Here is a 26,551-nt window from a genome sequence, read left to right as displayed (position 1 = left end):
ATAAAGTTACCCTCATAACACCCTTAACATCTTGAGGTGTGTGGAGAAATAAAATGTACACAAAGATTTTTTTTTAAAAAAAACCCTAAGAAGCCTTCTTGCATGATGTCACTACAGGGCAGAGTTAAGGCTGTTTGGGTGTTGGAACTGTGGACTTCAAGACCTTAACATTCAGATTTCTTTTAAGTTTATCTTTAACTCTGAATTTCCTGGGTTTGTAATATTTGTTCTCAGGATTATTACAACATCCATGTAATGCTTTACCTTAAATTACTGATATGTACTCAACTGTAGCTTCAGTTTAATATCAAATTTTTTTTTAATAATCTTCTTGAATTCTTGTCCAGAACATTTTCCAATGACTCAAGGAAGGACTGATTCCATCACTTTGTCAGACATGGAGCAATAACATGACACGTTGAAGACCAGCCTTATTTTTTTTGTAGTTTCTTTTCCTACAATGCAACTCCCAGTTAAGCAGCTAGAGCTAGAGTGAAACAAGACTATATCATTCTGTCATCATATGGTATCTTCCAGCCAAATGCTTTTAAAAATTAAACTTAATTTTAAGAAGATTTGTTTTGTATGACCGAAATCAGAGTGAATTCTATCAACACATGAGCTCTTCTAAAACTGGAAGCCAAGTTAAAATCAGTAGATATGGGGTGAATTAACATAATCTGTATCCTCTATATCGGAGATGCAAGAGGTTGCTGAGGCAACTAGCCAACAAAGCAGAGTAGAAAAGGAAACTGGTGCAATGGAGTGATGATTGTCACCTGTTGGTGAAGAGGATAAATATTGCCCCAGTTCCCTCTTAGTATATAAAAAAGAAAAGCTAGCTCCTGACTCCTTGCGAGTTCAATTTAGGGTTTAGTCACACAGCAAAGTAAATAATCATTTTCCACAATAGCAACTTTTAATGTAATTAAAGATATTTTGAAATATTAAACAACACAGGGGTGCTGGATGCCTAGGGGATTTTTCTCCCGAGAGCATTGATTCAAATCTGCTCTAGGTCAGCTGTAATTAAGACCTTGTCCATGCTAGAGAAGCACCATTGTAACTCTATACCTTGCAGACTCATCTAGCTCCTCATGAAACGTGCTTTCCCTCAGGCAGGGCAGAACTGTTCAAAGCAGGCAATGGAATGATCCAAAAATGTAACTGGATGCAAACAGATATTATGCCACAGTTTGTGCAAGTCATTGTGGGACAGGTACAAACTGCCATAGAACGGCTTTTGTGTATTACTAACACCACACTGGGTTTTTCATGCTGAAAGAATTTAAAAATTATCTGTTTTTCATAATTTACAGGAAAGAGTGTAACTAAAACAGACTTAAAGTACACACAAAAATGTACTACAACAGAAAACAAGTGCAATTGTGACTGTGTACTTACCCCCTTCTCCTGATCCAGAACCATTATCTGATAAGGAAATAAAAGGGGAAACATTGTCTCAGGAATAGCTCTTTATTCAAGAACCTGTCATTGCAAAAACTATACAAATATTACACATCAAGAGCCAAGTATGAAAACAATGTCTCCCATCATATCAGGCATCACTATTAGAATTTGTCCAGTCTTATCATACACTCTTTTCCCTACCTGTCAAGGTAAATTTGCTCTGAGAGCAGCAGTGTTTTTTGTATGAGTTGCTGAAAACCATTGCATGTAGTCTGTAGCTGCATCACCAACAAAATACAGTAACTCCTCACTTAACGTTGTAGTTATGTTCCTGAAAAATGCAACTTTAAGTGAAACAATGTTAAGCAAATCCAATTTCCCCATAAGAATTAATGTAAATGCGGGGGGGGGGTTAGGTTCCAGGGATTTTTTTTTTGCCAGACAAAAGAATATATATATATAATACACACACACACACACACACACAGAGTATAAGTTTTAAACAAACAATTTAATACTGTACACAGTAATAATGATTGTGAAACTTGCTTGAAGTGGTGAAGTCAGAGGGTGGGACATGTCCCAGGGAATGCCTTACTATTAAATGATGAACTAGCAATTGGCTGAGCCCTCAAGGGTTTAACTCATTGTTAATGTAGCCTCACACTCTACAAGGCAGCAGGAATGGAGGGAGGAGAGACAGCATGGCAGACAGAGACACACACTGTGTGTGTGAGAGAGAGAGAGATGTGCATTTCCCCTTTAAGTACGCTGACCCACTCTTAAGTACACTGCCTCATTAAGTTAATCAGCAAGCTGAGACCACAGCTGCTGCCAGGAAGCTCCCTCCATCCTGAGCCCTGTTCTGTGCCCCCCTGCTCTATGGAGATGGGGTAAGCAGGGTGCAGGAGCAAGGGGGAGTGGGACACCCTGACATTAGCTCCCCTCTTCTCCCTCCAGCCCCCAGCAAGCACATGGCAGTGGGGGGAGGGACAGCTGAACTGCCGGCAATTGATAACCTGCCACACAGGGAACTTAGGGGAGTAGGGAGCTGCTAGAGGGGCTGCCGGTCCACCCTGGTTCCAAGCCCCACCAGCCAGCTCCAATGGGCTGCTCTTCCTGCAAGCAGTGGACAAAGCAGGTGGCTGCCAAACAACATTCTATGGGAGCATTGCACAACTTTAAATGAGCATGTTCCCTAATTGATCAGCAACGTAACAACGAAACAACGTTGACTGGGACGACTTTAAGTGAGGAGTTACTGTATATCATTTCACCTCGCTTGTTTCTTATATTGCTTTTAAGTCCTTTTTAAATTATAAAAGATTCCAAGTTGTTAAACAAAAAACAGACTAATAATATACAATTTGATTTTTGCAATCTATTTAACAGTGGCTACATTTTGACTTGAAACACAGTCCTAGGCTAGGGATGGTGCATAAATTGCACGACTCCAGAAGTGGCCTCAGGAGTTATTGTGACTCAGTGTGTCTTTATTTCAGAGTTCGCTCCAGTTTACATGTTCTAGTCTGGCGTTAACTAGCCTCCTGCTGAAGTGGCCACACTGTGAAACAACACTGGAGCTGCACAGTGATTTGATTAGTAATACAAATTGATTGGATGAGCCGCTGATGAGTTGTACTAACTCAAACTGTGGCCTGTAGCTGCATCTCACTTCATTACTGGCTACTGCATCAGCAGCACTCAAGCTTCAATGCATACCCTCAACAGACAAGTCAGGCTGAATTTAAAGTACCACTTAACTCAAGATACAGATTTTTGTGTGTGGACTGGAGTTGGACTATGGTCAACACTCAAGTTATACCATGAGCTGACACTGCCGTGAAGACACACTGCCTTCAGACATGCACTTCTGAGCCACCAATCCTTCTCTGTTATTTCCTTACTCCTTATGGGGAAGAAGAGAGAAATTTACAGCTGGCCTATACCAACACTAAATTGACTAACTGGCTCAGCCACTCCAGAAGGTGAGGAGGGGAGTAGAGCCAGAATTCCACTCATTTCCCACCTCCCCCAGCACACTTGCTCAGGGGATAGAGTAGGCAGGTGAGTTAGCCCTGTTTAATTCTACACACCCAGACCCAAGGGGGGTTCTTACTTCCTGACAGGAACTCATAGTTCAAGCCAGAAAACCTCCCAGCTTGTTCAATTCTTTTTCTAATTTGCAGGAATTACAGGGTGAAATTCTATGGCACTAGGTCACTACCACACATTAAAAATAACCTCTTACCACAGGGGCTGTCATCTGGAATGGAGATTTTCCTGCTATTCAACCTACATTTTCCTTTCTTAATTCCATACTATTACACCAAGTCTCACGCTGGAGTCTCATTGTTTAAACAAACGAATAGGATAACATAAGGAAAATGTCTGTCTGGTATTTTCTTGACATCAATAATGACCCAATTTCCTGAAAAGCAGACAGCCCTTGTGTATTGTTCAACTGTTGCACCATTGAACAGACAATGTGACATATGGTGCAGCATTGCTTGATTAACAAATTTGAAGGTGGCATCATCTGCATACATAAGCTAAACCCGTAGGCATCCTTGGGATTGTGAAATTGTGTGATGAGCTGATTCTGTACCTGTGACATAAAAGCTGCTAAAATCTGTCCAACAAATGTTTAGGTCTGAAGAAATTGGAATTATTCCAGTTGCAATTCTTCCAGTGTTAAAGGAGTTACTTTTCATAATCTATACAATTATTTCAAAGCCTGATTCCCCAGTGCCTGCTCCAGAAAGCCCCAAAGGCAGCAACACCCTAGAAGTCTGCTGCATGTGAACAGGATGTTGAAATTCCCTGGAAAGTATTCAAACATCCCCTGTACTCTCTGGGGCTTCATTTAAACAACCAGGTAGGTGCACTTTTGAGGCGGGGAGGTGTGGGGACATAATGGTTCCATAACCTTGTGACTAAACCACACACAACCTCTGGGACACCTTTACATGGAGGCTGGGATATGCTGCTGAGGATATTCCAGCCTAGAGGCTGCAGTAGAAATTCCACTAGCATGCTGAGGGCAGAGGGAGGAAGATTCCATTCTTTGGGATTTCACTCTGGCTGCGTGCAGAGAAGTTTTGATCCTCAACTGGTGTACATCCTTTGAAATCAATGTACATCAGCAGAGGATCTGTCTCAGTGTTTTCATTGGCAAGTTCCCATCTTTGGAATTCCAGTTTTATTGTTTGGTCTGACAAATCCCAAATTTGCTTCTTCTTTTCTATGCTGCAAGGTTTATTTATTTATGTAGCCCACTTGGGGGGGTGGGAGTTGAGTAAGGTGGGGGTTTTCTTTTTGAACTTGTAAGGGTTGTGGATTGGGAGGTTTTAAAGTAACTGTTTCATGTGTGTATTATGAATTTGATTAGTGTGCCTACAGAGATGCAATAGGAATATTATAAATTAAACAATACTTCCTTGGCATTTTCTGGGAGATATCCATGCTCTAGGGCTGGTCTCACTGTGGTTGGTTCTTGGAGACTGTGCTAAAAGCTACTGATTAGATTCTGCATCTCAGCCTGGGGGGATGAAAACTGCTCTTCCATCTGTAGTGACTCTAAATTAGCATGATTATGTGCCTGAGGCCCAGAGATAAAACAAATGGTCTCTCACCCTCAAGAGTTTTGAGAGGATGATAGGGTAGATCTGTTTCTCCCTTTGTCAACCCAGTTTTTAATGCTCATAAGTAGGGCCCTACCAAATTCAAGGCCATGAAAAATGTGTCATGGACCATGAAATCTAGTCTTCCTCGTGAAATCTGGCTATTGTAGAAGGTGTTGCAGTATTGCTACTTTTACTTCCTACATTGCCTTCAGAGCTGGGCAGCCGAAGAGGAGGGGCGGGGCAGAGGTGGGGCAAAGGTGTTTGGTTTTGTGCGAGTAGAAAGTTGGCAACCTTAACCTGGGAGCAGCCCCATTTTGGATGTTGGTGGAGGAAGGAAGGACTGTGCTGCTCTGGGTGTGGGTGTGCTTGAGCCTGAGGGCAAGGCATGTGACAGACACAGCTAGACAGGTCCTGTTGTGAGCACTTTGGCCTCAGGCTTGCATGTGTCCTGAGGGCAGGTGAAGGCCGAGGGGCTGCAGAGCCACAACCCCACTGGGACGGAGGCCCACACTGAGCAGCCACCAGAGGAACAGCCAACTCACCAGGCTAGCGCCTCTCAGTTCTATATGCACCACGAGTGGGGTTGGCAGTCATACACTGTGGGAGGGGCAGGGACTCTGCCAGTTTTTCACCATTGTTGAATTCCCTTAAGTTTCCCAGCCCCACTAGGGCCCATTGGTCTGTCATGTGAATGATTTGAACAGCTCCGTGCACGTAATGGTTTTGTGTCAGGAATTTCTGGACCCACATAAGCAAAGGTGGCAAATGCCCAAGTCGCAGAGGAATAGTGCAAGCTTAGTGTATGTACCAGCACCTGTGTCCAGCAGAGAGGGATGTGGGGGAAGGGGCTGTTGGCACCTGATTAGTATCAGAGGGGCCCTGTTCTTTCCACATGTCTTCAGCCAAGTCAGGGTTTATCAGCGTGGTCTCCACAGAACAGCTGTAACAAGAGGAACCACATAGACAAAAGGGGAACCTCTCAAATGATCAAAAAGAGTAGGGACAGTAAAAGAATGTCCCGATTGTAGAGAGAAAAGGAGTACTTGTGGCACCTCAGAGACTAACATTTATTTGAGCATAAGCTGCATCAGATGAAGTGACCTGTAGCTCACGAAAGCTTATGCTCAAACAAATTGGTTAGTCTCTAAGGTGCCACAAGTACTCCTTTTCTTTTTGCGAATACAGACTAACACGGCTGCTACTCTGAAACCAATTGTAGAGATCACTGATTTCTCCCATAAACTGTTTGGAGGGAAAACTAAAGTCTTTTCCACCAACTTGTGCTTGCTACCTTCATGTGCAGGCCAGTACTCAGCCTTTCCTATGTAGCCTTCCATAAAATGGTCAGCATCATCCAGGTTTTATATTCAGTGGCAGTTAAGTTCTGGAATATTTTTGATAGATCTCCTCAATAAGGCCAAAGGTGAAAGAGATCAAGACTGGATGCTTTCTGCAAGTCACCCACAATTCCCAGTGGCTGCCTATATTTCACCTGGGCTTTTCCTGACAACCAGCAGCATATTAATGCCCAGGCTGGCAAATTTGCAGGGGCGGCAAATTTATAATAGCAACCAGAGGCTGCTTCCCCCCGGCGCCCGTTTGCGCCCTCCGCCCTGGCCCTGCCCCAACTCCACCCCTTCCCCACCCCCATTGGTCCCCTTCCTCAAATCCCTGCCCCGGCCCCGCCTCCTCTCCTGAGCACGCCGCGTTCCCCCTTCTTCACGAAGCTGTTTCACGCACAAGCGCTGGCAGGGAGCGGAGGTGAACTGGGGCAGGAGAAGCTGCTTGGTGGGGGCAGCAATTATTTCAGGGCATAGAAGCAGCAAAATCATTAATCCACCACTACTGACAACATGGAACTAACTGAATAGCCCAGTGCATATTGGGCCAGGCACGCCTTCTGCAACTCACTCCAGGCCAGGAGAAATGCTTTCAGGTTAAATTTGGGTCCAGTTGTGGAGAGTTTGATATCAAACATCAGGATCCTCTACCCTGCAGCTCCTGTTTACTCACCAGCAACTAGAATTGCCCATCTGTCACAGCACTCAACAAGGGCCTTTAACTTTTTCTTTAGCTGTCTCACAACTCTGTGCAATTCCACCTTTTACCCTTTGGAAGCATCACAGTTCCATGCAATACCAAGAGTGTCAGAGCAGTCATCAGCATAGGGACTGGTGTTTTAGGAAGGAAAAGAAAAACTGCACAATCCAATTCATTCTGCCACACAAATGAAGGCTTTCAGCAGCCACAGTGCAAGCTACAGTTGGGTAATACTTTTTAGGACAAAACCTTTTTTTTCCCCCCCTGAAAAATGCAGTTTCAGAGTGATTGAAATATTTTGTGAATTTGCATCTAATTCACCCCACCAAGAAACCCCAAAATAGTCTAAATGTTTTGTTTTGATGATTTCAAAATGAAAAGTGTCCTCTTTTTGATTCAAAACAACTTTTAATTTTGAATTTTACTTCCATTTTATTAATTTTTGTAAAAAATTAAAAAACCCTTGAACAGAAAATGAAATATTTAATTTTGGGTCAAACAAAATGACCTGAAATGATTTTTTTCCCTACAATTCTTTTGGTTTGCAAAAAATTTCATTTCAGGTTAATCCAAAATGAATTTTTCAATTTTTTGTTTGGCTACTGAACAGAAAGGTTGGTCGCTCTCACAGCTCTAGTACAAACAACAAAAAAACCTTCAACTTCCTGCTACTCAGTCAGCAGAGTGAGGTTTACACAGTTAACAGGACGCAAAATATGTTTAAGAAGTATGCCAATTTAGTCTTCTCAAACTCCTAGCAACAACACTCAATCCTCTTCTTGCTATGTCCCCACCCTCTAGGAGCACTGCTGCCTACTGGCAATTACCCTTAATTTTGATATGCCAGCAGGAGTTTTCTGAGAGGAATGCTCATAAGCCTAATTGCCAGCAGCTGTGGGGACTCCAGCTGCCTAATATAGGGTTTTAACCTCTGGCTTGCAAGGCTACATCTCAAGAATGTCCACTGTGGCACAAATTCTTAGAAAAGTTTTACAATTATTTGATCCAAATTTGTATCTTGTAGCAGCTTTTTTCACTTAATTATAGATTGTGAAAAGTAGTACAGACGGTCAGAAGATGAAATGCTAGCATCCATTGTTTACCCTCAAACCATTTCTTTCCTAATGATAAAAATGGGACATTGCATTGGAGCAAATCTTCCTCACAGGCTGGACGGGACAATTTGGCCCTCTTAAAAAGGCTTTTTTATTTTATTTCCAGTATTTGATCCTTATAAGAATTTAACTAGCAGCGTCTCAGCTATCAAAAATAAATAAATGAATTTCCCAGGCTGTTTTAGTGGTTTAGTAAGGAGAAAACCAGATACAAGGAGTTCTTTTCATATATGTACTTCTAATTACACTCATTGTGAATCTCCTACAGAAAAAAATCCTACAAACTGTAAAAACTGGTGAAGTCAGGATTCATAATAAGAGTTTGATTACTTCAAACTGAAGAACACCAGTTTAAATTAGAAGATGTCTTAGGAGACTCATTCTTCACTGCAGTGCAGTGTGTCCAAGAGAAAACAAACTGAAAAAATACAATATATATTTAATAGAGCTATATTATTGGCTTTTAATTATGCAAATAGCATGTTCTTTTTTCAGTTTAGAAGTCCCAGTAAAAGAAGTAGACTGTTTCTTCCAATAAATATTATCCTCTGAGAGCTGTGAATTGAAGAGTACATTATATAAAAATATCAGTTTTAGGTCATTGTGCTTGATTAATTTTGATGGGCATATAATACAAATCTGGAAGACATCAAAATCTTGGCAACAATCTACACATGCAGTACTGATTAATAGGAACACACAAATTAAAATAAATCATGAACATTCATTTCTTATTTACTGGTTTGATTTCTTCATGACCCATAAAATGCAAATCAAAGCAAGTAATGTCCTCCTACCAAAGAGTCAGGAAGCAAACTAAAAGTTTTGTGACTATTTCTCAACATTGTAAGCACTTTGGCAATTCCTGTCCCATCTGCTTGGTACCAGCACCACAGTTGGCTTAGCTGGGCAGTTCAGGAATCTTCCTGGCACAGGGAAATCCCCAAATGGTATGGAGTAGGTTTAAATGGGATAGAGGGACTTGTGTCAGCGCACCTGGGTGAATTTCACCTTCATGAACAGATCATGGATTTTGAGGAGTGGTTATCCAATCATGGAATTTCACAACAGCAGGACAGTTTATAAAAACAGATTTGTAAAATCAGCACTTAAATTTCAGACTGAGGTATTACGTAAAGTGTGCGCTAACCTGGGCTTAACTCGTTTCTTTAGTTTACCCCAAATTTTCAAACATGGGTGCCTATGTTTAGGTACCTACGCCTCTGTTTAGACACCTGAACAAAGTGGTCTGATTTTTCATAGATGCTGAACATCCACAATTCCCACTAACTACAGTGGGAGCTATGGGTGCTGAATATCTCCGTAGAGCTGCATGTTTGGAATTTTTGGCCTTTTATATTAAAATTTGCTAGTAGAGTTGAGGCATGCTGCTCCACATGCAATCACTCAAAGCCCTCAGTTACACATAATATTATCGTTCCCTAAAACAGAACTTTTAGTCTGAAGTCCTACATTTTGGTTATACCAATGCCACCCCAGATTTACCATTTTCTAATTCTGTGTATTTGGGAATCTCCGAGTTCAAAAAACCTACAGGGCTTATTTATCATGCATCCTGTGCAAAGCAAGCCAATCTATTACTAATACATTTATGGCTAAGTTACTGATGACCTTGTAAACCTGACTTGAGCTATTAATTAAAATGTTACCAAATAAGAAATAGATATTAATAGCCAGACCAAACATGCTGTGTGGCCTTTTCCAATTCTGTGATATAATTTCAGGTGGGAATAGTCCCCTACATATAATAATTGCCCTGTACTTAGAGTATTAGAAGTAATTAAAAAAAAAATCTCACATACTGTAATAATAAAATAGTCCCTAAACAGCAATTACTGAAAGAATTCCAGCCTAGTAACCCCAGTGTATCTTGCCATCCTGTAATCGCTAACTGAGAGCTAGCATAAGGTCTGGCGTTTGTGAAAAGTGGGTCTCAAATATATTATTGCCCCAAATGTGTACAGCCACAAAATGTGATGACCTGAGGCTAAGTAGTTGGAACACTATAGGATGCATGTGAACCTGCAGCTAGAGAACCACTTTTATGCGAGTTGTCACAGATCCCAACACTCTGAGACCCGTCCAGGCCATCTGATAACCTGCATCAGAACAGACACCTGCGCCCTCTGCTACAGGATGCTGGTTATTGAATATGGTCCCCAAATAAACCAGCTCCTGAAAAGAACCTAGAGCAAGGTTGGTTTACTTCCCTTTGCCATCCCCTCCTCCCCGCAATTTGTGCTTCCAGGAATCAACGGCCCCAGTTTAATTGTCCAAGTGTGTGTGGATGAAAGGGCCTTTCCTTCAAAAGGACCGAAGCCAGGACCACCATGAAGTTGGTGAACATTTGATTGGCTGCAGCCAGGCAGAGCTCTGAACTCCGAATGGCATCTCAGAACAAAAAGAATTATCGCAACAAATTCTGGTGGGCTAGTTGAAAATTAATGTGCATCTGTTGTATTTATTTTGATGTAATTTGAAGAGTCTGTTTTTGACTGTATGCATCATGCAGATCAAGAGCACAAAAACGTTCACCTACAATTACTTAAGATCACAGGGTAAGTACTCCGTGTGAACAGGATGAGCCCCAGAGGAAGGAATTTATGGTGTTATGATCCAGGATTTAATGGAAAAAAGCAGACACTTAGGTCCTGGCTCTGATCTCAGTTATGTTGGTGTAAATCAGGAGTAATTCCATTGAAATCTATGGAATTATACTAGTATAAAACTGGTGTGAAGCCAGAATCAAGCCCTTAGGGTCAAGCGTATGTTCTATATGGTTTGGTCCAATGTGTCTCAAAACAGGTCTTCAGCTACTATGATGATTGTTATAAAGTGACACTGCATGTCCTGAATGCCCTTCTTTTTGTGTAGATCTTTGAGAAAAAGGAGATGGAAGGAAGGAAGCTCTCCAGAGCATTGAGACATATGCCTTGGAGTAGCTAAGCGAAGTGGTGATTAGCAACCAGAGATCTGAAGATGAGAGTACTCTTAGCTGGACACAGCCCTGGAACAAACCCCATATGATTTGATCCTCCTAGGGCCTAAACACTTCACTGGATTTGCTTCAGTGCTCTAAGTCCTCTTCCTCCGCCTCTCTATCTAAAGGCTGCAGACTCTAAGTAGGGTATGGGGTTGTGGGGGAGAATTTTACTTTTGTTTCAGAGAATCAGGCAGTTTTTCCTTGAGTGAAATGAAAGGCAGCATTGATGGTTGCCTATAGGTAAAGCTAGAGGTTGGGAAGAGAAAGTGACTGGACCATAGAAGCATCTTCTCTTGCTTCATTGTTTGGCTTCAGGGTCCAGTATCTCTGCCTGGTCTTTGGCTGCAATTTAAGATTTCACTCCCTTAGCTCCGTCCAGAGGTGGGGTTTCCCCCATTTCAATATATTCTAGTCAAGATAAAGCTTTATCACAATTCTATATCAAGTCTTAACACTTGGAGACCTTGGACATTTCTGCATGGTTTACTCCCCTAAACAATATGAAAAAGGCACTGGATGACACCACAAATAAGTTTCCTCCAAAGAAACCCGCTTTCTCTGGTTACTGGTGTGTCCATAGCAGAACTTAAGAGACTAATGAAGTGTTAGATTGGAAAGCTCTTGGACTTTTACAGTTTGGCCATGTGAAAACCAGTGATAATGAAGTCTAATTATTTCTTTAGACATGATGTCCATGAAAACCTCCCGTGGACCAGATATAGGCCAGATTTGTCCCCCAAGATTGGATTTTGGTGCATTAATCATGCACTGAAATCTTCTGAAATGGGCAGTTTTGAGGAAGCCACCTGCTTGTATCCTAGTAAACTGGCCTAAGAGACTAAAATCTGCACATATGTTCAGGAAAGCTCGAGCAATTAAGTTTTCTTATATCCAAGGCCTTTGGCTAGAATTCTTCCATATTGTTTTCTTTGATTTTAAATCACTATAACATTATAGTACTGGAAAATAAAACTATCAATTTGATGTAGAAAAGCAATGAAAATAGAGGGTGGGTGGGTTTGGCAAAAAGAACATGAGATGTCCATGAGTCTACAATAAATAGATTTACCTGCTCCCTAAAATAGCCTAATCCAAAGCTACCATCACCTCCTGTTCATAGAGACACAGAACTGGAACCTGAACTTAGAAGCTGTTTGCTCCCAGGGAGGTTTCTGCTCTAAAGGGAGAGTCCAAAACTACTGAACCATTCCAAAGTATGCTCCAGAAAGGAGTAAAGGGAAAGAGGAAACAAGACGATACTCTCAGATCCTGCACTGCTAAAGGGTTAAAGAAGAGTCACCATTTACCCTAGATAGTAAATCTACAGAGTTGGGTCTCTCCCCTGAATAGATAACAAAGCGTTTAGTTTCTTTCCATTTGCTAGTAGGTTGTATTAGCCAGTACCTTGCTATGGTATATGTGGTTGTTTGTAAATATGTGGCAAGATCCTGCAAATGGACCTGCCCAGGAACATGCCAAAGAGCTCCATTACATTCAGTGGGATACTCTGCAGCTATAAGGATGTGCTTGTTGGATTCCTTTGCTGAACATAGTTTTAATTCTGTACACGCAAGACATGAGTCATGAAGAGATGAATAACATGGAACCTGCTCAATTTTGCCTTAAGCATTTTAGGTGATAATCAAGATTTTTCTTTTGCACTAAAAGCATTCACCAATTGTTTCCTAGGTTAAAAATATTTAAAAAGGAAAAAATGTTCTGATTGGCTAACATACAGAAGAATCCCTATATCTGCTGGTGACAACGTTTCATAATTAAAGGTCATCTGTGATTTCTGCATTTTTTGAAAATTAATTCTACAAAGAGCATGAAAAAAATGAAAAGCACTTTGATTAAAAAACCACAACCTTATTTATTAATGTTGCACAATCATATCTTACATACCAGAATAACAAGGTCCTCTTGCTACCACTGTTATCTCTTTTTGATGCTTGCAAGCAGCTCTCCTGAGGAAGCATTCATTTTGGTAAGTGTCTCCATTTGATCCACAAACAGGAATGTAATTTGTATGACACTAAAAAAAGAAAGTACCAAATAAATTCAGTCATGCAATCACACATGAATAATCTTTAATAGGATACACATGAACGTATAGGAAAATAGTAATGCAGAGAGGTAAACTGTAAGACTGCCAGTTAACAGTAAATCATCATTCTGTTTGGTTAAGAATGACTTAAAATAGTCTATCATTCCCGTGGCCTGTGAAAGGATATCTCTGTAGAGGCTACAGGGATTAATTTAGTAGGAAAGATTAAAAGAATTAAATATGTGTAGCGAGGCTGTATAATCACTAAGGGGAATACAATAATCATCTACAAAGTATTTGAAGGGTAAAAAACACCAAGAAGGGAGAAAAGTCCTTTAAGGTAAAACAAGAATGTATAAATTAGGAGTAAGGGAATGAAACTGAGCAAAGAAAAAATTAAGGTGAACATCAGGGAAGATTTCCTGGCTGCAAGATCATTTAGACTGTGGAATTGTCTTTCAAGGAAGATGGCAAAAATCCCATCCCTTGAATATTCATACTCCTATTTAGTATGTGATTTTTTAAATTTAGTCAACATCTGTCATAATACTTTTGCATTGTTGTTATATATCAAAAGATATTGTGATAGGTCCATTTAAAAAAAAGAAAGGACAATACATTAAATAAATCAATGCCTGCCATGAAAGGCTTTGGCACAGTATTTTAGTAATAGCTGTCCCAGCCTAATAAAGACAGAGTAAGCGTCTCCTGTACCCAGTGTACATAAAAACAACATAGAAAATATACTGTAACCCCTCCATTCCCACCTTCCAAATACCCAGGGAAAGAAATACCATTCCACTCCCCACCAAAATCAAGGAAAAAACTCCCAATGACTATTTAGGGTCTGATCCAACTCTCATAGTACACCACTTTCTGATCCATATTACCACAAGGAAAAACAGGGACTAAGGCCTGGTGTACTCACAGATATTGCATCTGTTTAACTACAGGTGTGATGCTAAACGGATTTAGCTAAACTGGTGCAAGAGAGTGTCTGCACACAAGGTTGCACTGATGTAAATTTTATGTTTAGACAAACCCCCCAAATGCTTTGATGTCTGGATCAACTTCTTTGAGACTGCAGTTGTTTGTTTATTTTTCAAATGTGTATAATTTATCAGAATCTCTTTTGGCATACAAGCAAAGTATTTCATTTTTAAAGTTAATTTTAAAGGAAATTATTCTTCCTTCCCTGTCACCCAATCAGAAGTGACCAAGAATGTAATAAACTCCACACACAGAAACAATTCACATTACTGCTCTGACAAGTGTTCAGAGCATCTCTGTGGTTCTTTTAATTTATTGAGCAGCCTGCAGACATTCTACCCTGGCCTGTGAACCTGTCAGATCTCATGCTAGCAGGGCCAGGACTAGTCATTGCTGGGATGGGAGAAGTTTTTTTGGAGAACTATATTTTCCAATGCCTATGTGTATTCCCCACATTCAATCAAGATGTTGCTGTGTGCTCTTTAAAAGCTGCCAGTTTCCACCGTATTTCAGTGATACGTGAAGTAATGCCTGCTTTATAGTTTGTGTTTTTAATGCTTTGGGAACTTTGGATGACATAAATGTCAATCATTTTTATTTTATTGAAATCCTGCAAAATAGCCTGTAAATTGCTCTGCAAGGATCAAACACTGAAACATCTTTATCAAAAGTGTAGTGAGCACATTTTCCCCCTAGTGAGTGCAAAAACAAAACTATCCTTTTAAGGTTTACAGCTGCTGAATGTCAGGACATCATTAAAAATGTGCAAGGTCACTGCAGGGAGAGCACTGGAGAACCCCCTAGCTACTTGCAAGCAACCTTGTTTGCAAATTTAATTCTGGAGTCTTAAAGTTCAAAATATCACCTAAAGTCAGTAGATGTGGAAGACAGAAAGAAAGAGTTGTTCATAGATGGACTAAATCCCCTGGCACTATTCCTTCAATGATGTTACGTTTGTTTCAATGACATCCTTATATTTGACAGCAAGTCATTTCCAAAGGGGCTTCTAAGAGGAAAAGTTATGATCCATTAGTACTTAAACTTCTAAAGGTTTAAAAACCTAAGAAGAAACAAGACAAGACTGGGATGTTGGTCACTGGTTATTCCTATACATTCAGGGACAGAATCTCTCATGTGGAGGAGCCCAACTCAGCAAGGAGAGCGGGGGACATCTGGGACTTGGTTACAGCCCCCTGAATATGAGGGAAGATCTGTGCCAGCAATTATTTAAAGCAGCTTTGTAGTTGTTCTGTTTAACAGTATCCCATTCGTCATCCAGGACATCTCTGATACGGGGGTGGGGGAAGTGGATAAGGGGTGAGTAAAGTGGATCCACCTCCATCGGCTTTACACCAGCTGAGAACTGTCCTTCAATAGGGACATTTTCAGCTAGCTAATCCAGACTAGTTTCTTTAGTTATGAAACTGCCAAGATAGAACAGATCTTTGAAAAACAACTGCAGCATCCCTAGAATATCGACTGAAATTTTTATTATCTGTTTCTCTTGCCAGGCACGACTTTTCAATTTATATGCAGAGCAGCTGAAGGGACACTGTCAAGCTGGTTCTGTGTGGTTGTTGTTTTAATAAGTCTTTAATTTGGGATACATTGGTGGTGCCAGTTGCAGCTCCTTAATTAAGGTTGAGTTGAGGTTTGCACTTAAAATAAATATTCAACCTCTTTGTTACATATGAAAAAAATACACATTTTAAGCAAGGGGCATTTTCTGTTGATTCCCTCATTCCATTTCCTTCTTTTGGTGGAAACTGATTTTACGGCTTGTAAATTCCTGTGTGCTGAGAATAGCAACTTTTAAGTTAAGCTGAGGAGGTGGAAATGTGCACCAACAAAAATACAATATGTTCTAACACTTTGAGCATTGCAAACAGAAATAAGACAAGACAGAATAACCAGTGATTTGTGATTTATTGATTCAAAAATCATGAATCAGGCACCGCCAATCATCATGAAATTGTCTTTAAAATCATATTTTAAAAAGTAAGAAATGTTGTGCTCTTGTCATTTGCTTTCTGTTTTTTGAGCCTTCAGGAGGACACTCCAGTTACATTTTAAAGTTTTTTTTCCATATAACCATTATGGTTAGAAGCATACTTAAAAAAAAAAAAATCAAAGCTGAGATTCTCACATGACTCCAGGAGCTCAGGGTTTTGAAAAAAACCCACCAAAATATGAGCCTTGCAATGAAATTGTGAAATTTGGCAACAATGTCAACTAGTCATAGGATGGCCACTGATTTAGCAGTTTAAAAATAATTTAGCACGCTGTATCCAATAATTTAGAAAGCTAAAGAAACCTGAGTGTCTTGCAATCATTTTAGATTCCGGCGCTACAAAGCTGGCCATACAGATACGGCACAAGTTTACTAAGAAACTTGATTTGAAGAAAGGTAGTTTTGAAGGGCATATTTGATAAGGGCGACCTGTAGCTTTACTCTCATTCAGAACAGTAGGAGATGGTAACCTTTTTGAAAGGGGGCAATTCTTGGTAGAATTTTCTGAAGTCGAACATTATCCTTTGCTAAGGGAGTAACTTTTAGTTATGGAGAATAACGGGAAAAAACGAACAATAATGCTTTAAAAATTGTTCAGCTGTAGCCTGTGCTGAAGGTTTTGATGTGTTTTAACTGTATGGTAAGTTTGACAAGTCTGTGTTATTCTGTTAGGATCATTAGGGCCAAATAAGGGTCTGATGCAGGGTGATGAATGCCTTAATTCATTTAATTCCTAAGACAACTAATGGATTTACTTGTATGATCTCAGAAAATTCATTCTATACTCAGAGTCAGTGCTATAAGTTTGGGGAGGATACACATTCTCTTCCTCCCTCCCTGCCTCATGAACATCAAATGTACAACGCCTGCTCTCCTACCCATCCTTGGACCTATGACGCAGAATGTCCTAATGAGGCTGTGCAGGGGAGCTGGTTGGGAGCATAGTCCCTCTAACTCCATGTCAGGGGGACTCACAACCTGTACTAGTACAGATTTAGAATCTAGAGAACACGTCTGATCAGATTGCACAAATGTTAGGTAGCTGAAACTTTAAAACTAACACACTTCTCAGTGTTCCTATAAATAGCCCAGTATTTCAAATCACAGCAGATACAAAAGTGCAAAGTCCTTACCTGAAACTGACATGCACATTTCAAGCCATCTCCATCTTCTTTACACACTCCCCCATATTTACATGATGACTCATCACACACTCTCACATCAGACTCCCTTACATTTAATTCTGTAAAAGGGAAAAAAAGAAAAAAAGATGGATAATGTAGTATGATTTAATTTTTGGTATAATGTCAGCTTCATCTTTAAACCTTCAAGTAAGTTTCCCACACAGATTTTTTTTAAAAGTAGCTACTCTTGTTCCGGATGCTGTGTGCCAACTGGCTACCAGAGGTATAGCTGTTCCACTGGCACTGTATTTACAGCTACATTCTGCCTCACCACACGGACAGGCGCACACACATACACTGCCAGAACAGTTATTCTCTTCCATATTCTCACGAACAGTGCTCTCCTTAATACATAAACGGCCCATTCCCCAGACAGATAATGGCAGAAGTCAAGATACACACAAATATATAGACCGTGTCCCCTCTGCCCCTTCTGCTTTTCTCGTCACAAAGCCTGAAGGGGGAGCTGTGCTGTGGATTTTAGGGGAGGCTGGAATCTGTTCAGAAAACATCTGTCCTGCATTCCCGCCCAGTTTGCAAGCCACACTGTTATCCTTCAAACTGAAAACATTATGAATATGTACCACATTATTATTGTTGATTAGTATTATGGTAGCACCTAGGAGCTCCAGTCATGGACCAGGACCTCACTGTGCTAGGGGTGGTACAATAACAGAACAAAGTGTTTACACTGCAAAGTGAAGGCGTGATTGTAGCAGGGATAGGAGTATCCATGTTAGCTTTAGTCTAGCTAGCGTGGGCAAGAGTAGCAGTGTAGACGTAGTGGCATGGGTTCAGCATGGGCTAGCATCCAGAATACAAGACCTGTTCAGGTTGCTAGCCCAGGCCACCTATTCTACACTGTTATTACTACCCATGCTAGCTAGATAAAAGCTAAGACAAGTAGGCCTACCCCTGCTATAATCACACCTTCACGTTGCAGAGTAGGCATGTGTATATAGTGTCTTCTGCAGTTTCCACAGTATGCATCCGATGAAGTGAGCTGTAGCTCACGAAAGCTCATGCTCAAATAAATTGGTTAGTCTCTAAGGTGCCACAAGTACTCCTTTTCTTTTTGCAAATACAGACTAACACGGCTGTTACTCTGAAACCTCTAAGGCCTTTGTCTCTGCAAAACTTTTGTCATTCCGGGGTGTTAAAAAACCACACCCCCAAATGACAAAAGTTTTACTGATGAAAAGCACCAGTGAGAACAGCGCTTTATTGGCAGAAGCACTCTGCTGACAAAGCCACTGCTGCTCCTGGGGGGTGGAAGTCTTTTGTCAGCAGGAGAGCTCTCCTGTGTGCCTTTTAGCAGCACGGCCCTGTGGCTCAAAGCAAGATAGTGGAGACAAAGCCTAAGACAAGAGACAACAGACTGAGCGACAGACAAACAGACTTGGGGAGCACAAAGCAACAATACTGATCAGCATGATAGGTATATGATAGCATGGTCTCAGAGCACCAACTGCCTAACTGTTGTCAAGTTTTTTTTTATAGGCATCACATCAAAGAAGAACTTTGGGGGGGGGATTTGAATATTATTAACCCCACACATAAACATGAAAAGTAAGGGGGGCGATTACTTAAAGAGCCCAATGCTTAAATCTCACTGAAGACAATGGGAGTTGTACCATTGACTTCAGTGGAAGCAGAGGGAGATCAGCACTGTGTGCTTTTAAAAATCCCACTCTAACAGTTTAACACAGTGGTGGGCAACCCGTGGCCCGTGGGCCGCACGCAACCCATCAGGGTAATCTGATTGCGGGCTGCGAGACACTTTGACATTGACCGTCCGCAGGCATGGACCTCCGCAGCTCCCAGTGGCCACGGTTTACCGTTCCCACCAATGGGAGCTGCGGGTGGCCGTGCCTGCGGACGGTCAACGTCAGCAAAATGTCTCGCGGCCCGCAATCAGACTACCATGATGGGCTGCAGGTTACCCGCCACTAGTTTAGCTTGATAACATTTCTTTAAATGGAAAAGGAACTTTCCTGCTTTGGGCTAGGTTTGTGTTAGAGACCTACAGAGCTCTACAGTAGTACAAACCACAAACACAGATCCATTTACACCGACGTTTTTCAGAACTTTCTTTACCACTTTTGATAATAATTTGGAGAAAACTGTATTCAGGGGGCTGGGCTGAATAAAAGCAGAAGGAAAGAATTTCTCACTCTTCAGGAACTATGAAATGTAGGTGAAAGTTAAAAACAAAATAGTTATGATAATCATTTACAGGACAACGCTCATGGCAACCTTCCTGCTAAAATGTCAATACTCAGGCACCACAGAGACAGACCCTGGATAAAACCACAGGCGATGTCATCACTGGTGACATTGGCAGTGGAAACCCAATAGAAAACATAGAACATGCTTTCATCATGCTTTGATGCCAGTTTAAGAAGGACAAACATATTGCCAGACTTTCTAAGGTAGGCGGTGTGGAACCTAGTGCGCGCTACAGTGAGGTTACTCTAGGGTGCAGCATGAACCAATAGGTTAGGCCCTGGGCTTGGAGCAAGGAGATCTACACTCTACACCTGGTCCTAGCACCGACCTGCGAGGTGACCTTGGGCAAGTCATTCTGCCTCTGTCCCCCAGCCTCCCCCTCTGTAACATGGAGACAATTATACATACCATCATCTGTAAAGTACTTTGAGAGCTACAGACAAAAGAGCTAGGTCAGACCTTGCTATTAGTAGCTGAATGATGAAGCGCCATCGGCAGCCGCCAAATTAGGTAAACATGAAAAGATATAAATGAAGACTTTAATGTGCTCGTTAACTACCCTGGTTGCCACACCAGCTAGGTGCATGTGTAGTAACCCGCACCCTGGCACTAGCACCTGCTGCAGTTGTGATGCAGCAGCACAGAATGCTGTCCCGGGGAGAGAGACGTCCAAGGAGAGCGCAGCTCGAGCTGGGGAGGGCGCTTGGAATCCATCCGAAGGGGCAGTCAGAAAAAGCCATTAGAGAAGAAGGATGGAGGTGCTGAGCTAACAGGTGAACTGGAGCCTGGGTAGCAGGTGAGGGGATAAAATGAAAGAAGAACAGGACAATAAAAGTAGAGGACTAGGAAGTGAGGAGGAGGAAAATAGGAAAGGTTTTGGGCTAGAAGAAGCAGAAAAAAAGCAGACCTGGGTACATGAGCAGATGCTGGTAGAGAAGGGAAGAAGAGGGAAAGCAAATCTACAGACTTACCAGAGAGAATATCCAGGGAAAAACCTGAAAGGAATTGGTGAAAAAAGGAATTGATCAAAAAGCTGTGCTAGATGTAAACAGATCCTGGAAGCAATCAACCAGAAGCCCACCCACAAAGGACCTAAAAGACATGAACACAGAGAGGAGAGAGAGAGAGAGAGAGAGAGAGAGATTGTGTGAACATCTATTGACTGAACACAGTTCAAAGGCACCTAATGGACAAGTGAGGGCCACTAGGTGAATAAACCCCACTTGTGGATAAACTCATTGAAGAGAGGGACAGCCACAGGAATGCTGAATTGGAGGAGCACTTCGAGCTGAAGAAAGCAAAGAACAGGACAGCAAGAATGCAGCTGTACTTACAGCCAAAGAGAGGAAAAGTTGATTCTTCTCTGGAGTGACACTGTATTGTAAAGTAATCTCTTTTATTCTTGTTAATAACAATGCACGTGGTACTAACTGCACAGGGTGTACAAGCTCACAAAGGTTAATGAGATGGTAATGCATAGTTTATTACTATAAATAGTAAGTCTTTGGTAATGTTCTATATTATTTATACTCCAGAGACAACTTTGGTGTTTTCCCTTATAAAGTTTTAAAAATCTAAAATTAGCCCCCTTGTCTTGGTTTGCCTCTGCCTCTCCTCATAGTTTGGCTAGGCTAGGCTAGCCAGGTTACCACATGTGTTCTCAAATAATAACTCTGATGCTGTGTATAAGAAAGGTGACCATCACCATCACTGTTACCACGGTTACACAATTTCCATAAATCTTATACAAAATGTATCATGTAAGGTGTCAATGGAAAAGTTATGGTTTGCTAAGTATGATTATCTTGTTTATATGCATGTATTATCTTTATATCTGAAGTTATGAATGTTGGCTACGTACTTTTATCTTAAACATGTTTTGTTCCTGTCACCCTCCAGATAGATTTACATCAGGGATAGACAGCTATGTGTTGATGACCCATTAAGGACACTCCAGTCTCATAATGGCCCATTAAAACAAACCCTCATCCCACCCAGTAGGTCTTTCTGTGGATGCCTCAGACAGTGAGGAGCCAATGGCCACTCCCTGTGATTCAGCAAACCATGTAAGAACATGGGATATGCTCATGTGACCCTGGACTCCATCTTGGGCCAGTAACTTTCCTTACAAAGGGCCTGAGGGCTTTGTTTGGGACAGTAAATTTTCATGCACATGGCTAAGGATATAAAAGACCCTTGAAACACCTCCATTTTGCCTCTTTCCTGCTCCAATTCTCTGGATTGTGGATTTACAAATGAAAAGGAACATCTTAAACTATGGACTGAGGACCTTCCAATCTCTTAGAAGTTACCAGAGAGACTTTACAAGCCAGCAGCCTATTCCATCACTGCTGCAAACCTGATATAAGGACTTTGCAATCAGTGTTCACGTCTCATTCCTCATCAGTAGCCAGCCCAGGCCGGTGAAACTAATGATCCAACCCAGGGACCAAATTCAGTGATGAATCCTGGTCACGTGCCACCTGAGGCATGTTGCGCATACACTAATCATAGAATATCAGGGTTGGAAGGGACCTCAGGAGGTCATCTCATCCAATCCCCTGCTCAAAGCAGGACCAATCCCCAATTAAATCATCCCAGCCAGGGCTTTGTCAAGCCTGACCTTAAAAACTTCTAGGGAACAAGATTCCACCACCTCCCTAGGTAACGCATTCCAATGTTTCACCACCCTCCTAGTGAAAAAGTTTTTCCTAATATCCAATCTAAATCTCCCCCACTGCAACTTGAGACCATTACTCCTTGTTGTGTCATCTGCTACCACTGAGAACAGTCTAGAGCCATCCTCCTTGGAACCCCCTTTCAGGTAGTTGAAAGCAGCTATCAAATCCCCGCTCATTCTTCTCTTCCGCAGACTAAACATCCCCAGTTCCCTCAGCCTCTCCTCATAAGTCATGTGTTCCAGTTCCCTAATCATTTTTGTTGCCCTCCGCTGGACTCTTTCCAATTTTTCCATATCCTTCTTGTAGTGTGGGGCCCAAAACTGGACACAGTACTCCAGATGAGGCCTCACCAATGTCGAATAGAGGGGAACGATCACGTCCCTCAATCTGCTGGCAATGCCCCTACTTATACATCCCAAAATGCCATTGGCCTTCTTGGCAACCACGGCACACTGTTGACTCATATCCAGCTTTTCATCCACTGTAACCCCTAGGTCCTTTTCTGCAGAACTGCTGCCGAGCCATTTGGTCCCTAGTCTGTAGCGGTGGATGGGATTCTTCCGTCCTAAGTGCAGGCCTCTGCACTGGTCCTTGTTGAACCTCATCAGATTTCTTTTGGCCCAATCCTCCAATTTGTCTAGGTCCCTCTGTAACCTATCCTTACCCTCCAGTGTATCTACCACTCCTCCCAGTTTAGTGTCATCTGGAAACTTGCTGAGGGTGCAATCCACATCATCCTCCAGATCATTTATGAAGATATTGAACAAAACCGGCCCCAGGACCGACCCTTGGGGCACTCCACTTGATACCGGCTGCCAACTACACATGGAGCCATTGATCACTACCCGTTGAGCCCAACAATCTAGCCAGCTTTCTATCCACCTTATAGTCCATTCATCCAGCCCATACTACTTTAACTTGCTGGCAAGAATACTGTGGGAGACCGTGTCAAAAGCTTTGCTAAAGTCAAGGAACAACACGTCCACTGCTTTCCGTTCATCCACAGAGCCAGTTATCTCATCATAAAAGGCGATTAGATTAGTCAGGCATGACTTGCCCTTGGTGAATCCATGCTGACTTTTCCTGATCACTTTCCTCTCCTCTAAGTGCTTCAGAATTGATTCCTTGAGGACCTGCTCCATGATTTTTTCCAGGGACTGAGGTGAGGCTGACTGGCCTGTAGTTCCCAGGATCCTCCTTCTTCCCTTTTTTAAAGATGGGCACTACATTAGCCCATACTAAGAAGATCCCAGACCTGTTTCCTTCTGTCCAAACTAACATCTTGACCTGTCTCTCTGACGTCTGCATGTGGCTGGCTAGCTGTCAGTGCAAGCTAAATATGACTAAAACCAAGCTCTTAATATTCCTCCACTCCAAGCCCTTTCTGCTACCTTCTTTCTCCAACACCGTTGACAATGATGCCACCCTGCCCATAACCTGAGTGTCATCTTCAACTTGGACCTCTCTTTAGATCCTCACATCCAGGCTATGTTTAAGTCTTGCAGATTCTTTCTGCATCACATCTGAGATATGGCCTTGCCCATCCACCCACACAAAAAACTCTTATCCAAGTTTTCATCATCTTGTATCTTGCTTACTGCAAGATCCTTTTCTCTGGCCCGATAAATGCATCTTGCCCCACTTAGATTCATTCAAAATGCTGATGCAAAGGTCATTCTCCTAGTCCATCACTTTGACCATGTCAGCCCTCTCTTTGCATCCCTCCATCGGCTCCCCCAACCTGTCTGTATCCATGTGTTGTCTTTTACCTAGATTGTAAGCTGTTCAGGGAAGGGACTCTATTTGTTTTGTTTGTACGGTGCTTAGCACAGTGGGGTCCTGATCCATGATTAGTGCTCCTAGATCATAGAATATCAGGGTTGGAAGGGACCTCAGGAGGTCATCTCACCCAATCCCCTGCTCAAAGCAGGACCAATCCCCAACTAAATCATCCCAGCCAGGGCTTTGTCAAGCCTGACCTTAAAAACTTCTAAGGAAGGGGATTCCACCACCTCCCTAGGTAATGCATTCCAGTGTTTCACCACCCTCCTAGTGAAAAAGTTTTTCCTAATATCCAACCTAAACCTCCCCCACTGCAACTTGAATGTTATGGTAATACTAATGATAAACAATTAGCACAGAATAAGGGGGCTATTTCAGAGAATATAACAGAGAACTGGCCCCCTATTCTCTAAAGCAAATAAAAATTTCAAGGTCATTTTCCAAGGTGTAACTTTCTTCACCATAATGCAAGCAGAATTGTAAGTATGCTGTGCAGTCCAAGAATGCTGTAGCCCACAAACTTTCACTTCTCCTGAAGCTGAGAATTCCATCCCTCTGCAAGGCTGAGTCCTGGCTCTCTGGGCTCACCTTGCTCCTCCCTACTCAGCCCTTCGGCTGATCCATGGGCTCTATTGCTTTCTCTCATAATTTAATGCACAAGATAGTGTTCATCATGAGGAAAATTAAGCAAGTATCACCCCATGGATTTTTCTCAATATTGATCTGTCAGACACTCTGTCTTGCCCTGCAGTACAGGCCAAGAGACCCACTCCCAAACTGTGGAGCAGCAGTAGGCCTGGCCTGGGCCATCCAGGTGGCAGCCTCTCACCTTTGCAGCAGCTATGTATTGTGGCAGCTGTGGAGGCAGTCCTTGGCAGCATGGCTCTGATGCAGCCCCACTGCCAGAATCTCCCCCCGCTCCCAGGGGACCTAACTATGGAGAGAGCTCTGTGGAAAAGATAATACAACCTTTTGTGGGTATGTTCTGCAGGGCCAGAGGGAGGAATCCCACTCTGCGAACACCCAAACAAGAGGGTGCCCAGAGCTTCTCCCCATGTGGATCCTTATCTGACAGATATCCCTCTGCAGGATTCCAGAGACGAATCTCATTTCTCTGGAGGCAGAGGATCTCACTGTCCATGGGGGAGGGGAGAGATCTTTGTGTAGTTGTGGGATGGAGAGGAGGGGATGAGCAAAGGAAAGGACAAAACAAGCCCCAGTAACCTACTGGGTTCTGGAGGAGGAGAGTAGCTTTAGACTGAACCCAGTTCTACCAACCAGATTTACTGCAAAGACACTAATGTAGCTCTGTATGAATGCCCCGGGAGAGGGGAAAGAGAGAAGAACAAAATTAAAACAACAAAAGTAAAACTAGATGGACCCACTCCCAACGCCCCACAAAAGTATCCCCTGAAGACAAGGGGAAGACAGAATGAAAAATTAGAAGCATACTGCTTAATTTTAGGGGGCAGATTGTATCTGTTTCTTTTGGTTTCAATTCTAAGTAATGGTTATAAAATTTACAAGTGGGAAGAACTATCATCGAGGAAGAAATGAACAGATACTGCCTATTCATGGAAATGGAACAAATGTTCCTTTTCCAATGCTGTATTATGCACCTAGGTACTATGGTGATGGGCATTTTTCTGTTAGATTAACATTTCTGATGAGATGTCCTCTAATCCCTGCATCCATTTGAAAATGCAGTCAAGCAAAAGTAAAAATCAGAGCCCTGATATGTATACAATTACACTTGATGGAATCACAAGTACTGTAAGAATGTGCGTTAGCCATAATGATTTTCACACCTACAGTGTTTTATTCAAAAATGAAAATCAGTGTTAATGGTGTAATTTAAAGGCTAGGAGAAAAAAAAAAGATGTCTGGCATGTCTAAGATATGCTCAGCCTTGAACAAAATCCCTGCAGATAAAGAAAGATAAGGAAGATTTTCTGCAATTATTTCCAGAAGAAAGAATCATTTACCATCATATACCAGAATGGATAAGAGTAAGAACATGTAGCATGCAATTTAGGATCATTTCTTGTATGGTTATTTAATAACAACCACAACTCATTTTCAAGGCTTTAAGTAGTTGTACATAACAGTACATATCAGCATAATTGATTACTCAGAAAGGGTAAATAGTAATTCATCAAGTTCCAGGAGAAAAACATAATTAGTACAATTAAATAAAGCTTCCAAATTTATGGTAACATTTGTGACCAAGGACCTGAAAGGAGGTATTAGAAAAGATTTGTTAGTATCTGTCCCTTTTAGCCAATGGAGTTCTGCACAGGTGCAGAGATCAACTTGCAGAGATCTGGCTGTAAAGCCTCAATCCAAGGTTTCCTTTTCTCCCCTCACCCACCCCTTTCCTCTCAGGAAAATTCACAGTGAGAGTTCGTATGAATAAGAAATGTCTAAAAATG

At 41.9% G+C, this 26,551-nt stretch overlaps 1 protein-coding gene across 1 annotated transcript in view; it reads right to left on the bottom strand.

The window, feature by feature from the left end:
- Nucleotides 1–26,551, bottom strand: part of TMEFF1 (transmembrane protein with EGF like and two follistatin like domains 1) — a 224,804-nt gene that overhangs the window by 76,473 nt on the left and 121,780 nt on the right. Inside the window, exons 2-4 of the mRNA XM_073332493.2 lie at nucleotides 17,377–17,486; nucleotides 13,101–13,230; nucleotides 1,405–1,431 (exon numbers count right to left, since the gene is read on the bottom strand). Coding sequence (XP_073188594.1) covers nucleotides 1,405–1,431; nucleotides 13,101–13,230; nucleotides 17,377–17,486 — 267 coding nt within the window. The remainder of the gene's footprint in view (nucleotides 1–1,404; nucleotides 1,432–13,100; nucleotides 13,231–17,376; nucleotides 17,487–26,551) is intronic.

This window comes from Lepidochelys kempii, chromosome 2 (assembly GCF_965140285.1).
Source record: "Lepidochelys kempii isolate rLepKem1 chromosome 2, rLepKem1.hap1, whole genome shotgun sequence".
In the NCBI taxonomy this organism is placed as follows: Eukaryota; Metazoa; Chordata; order Testudines; family Cheloniidae; genus Lepidochelys; species Lepidochelys kempii.
Note: the sequence above shows the minus strand (reverse complement) of the source record. Positions and strands in the feature narration are given on the sequence as shown.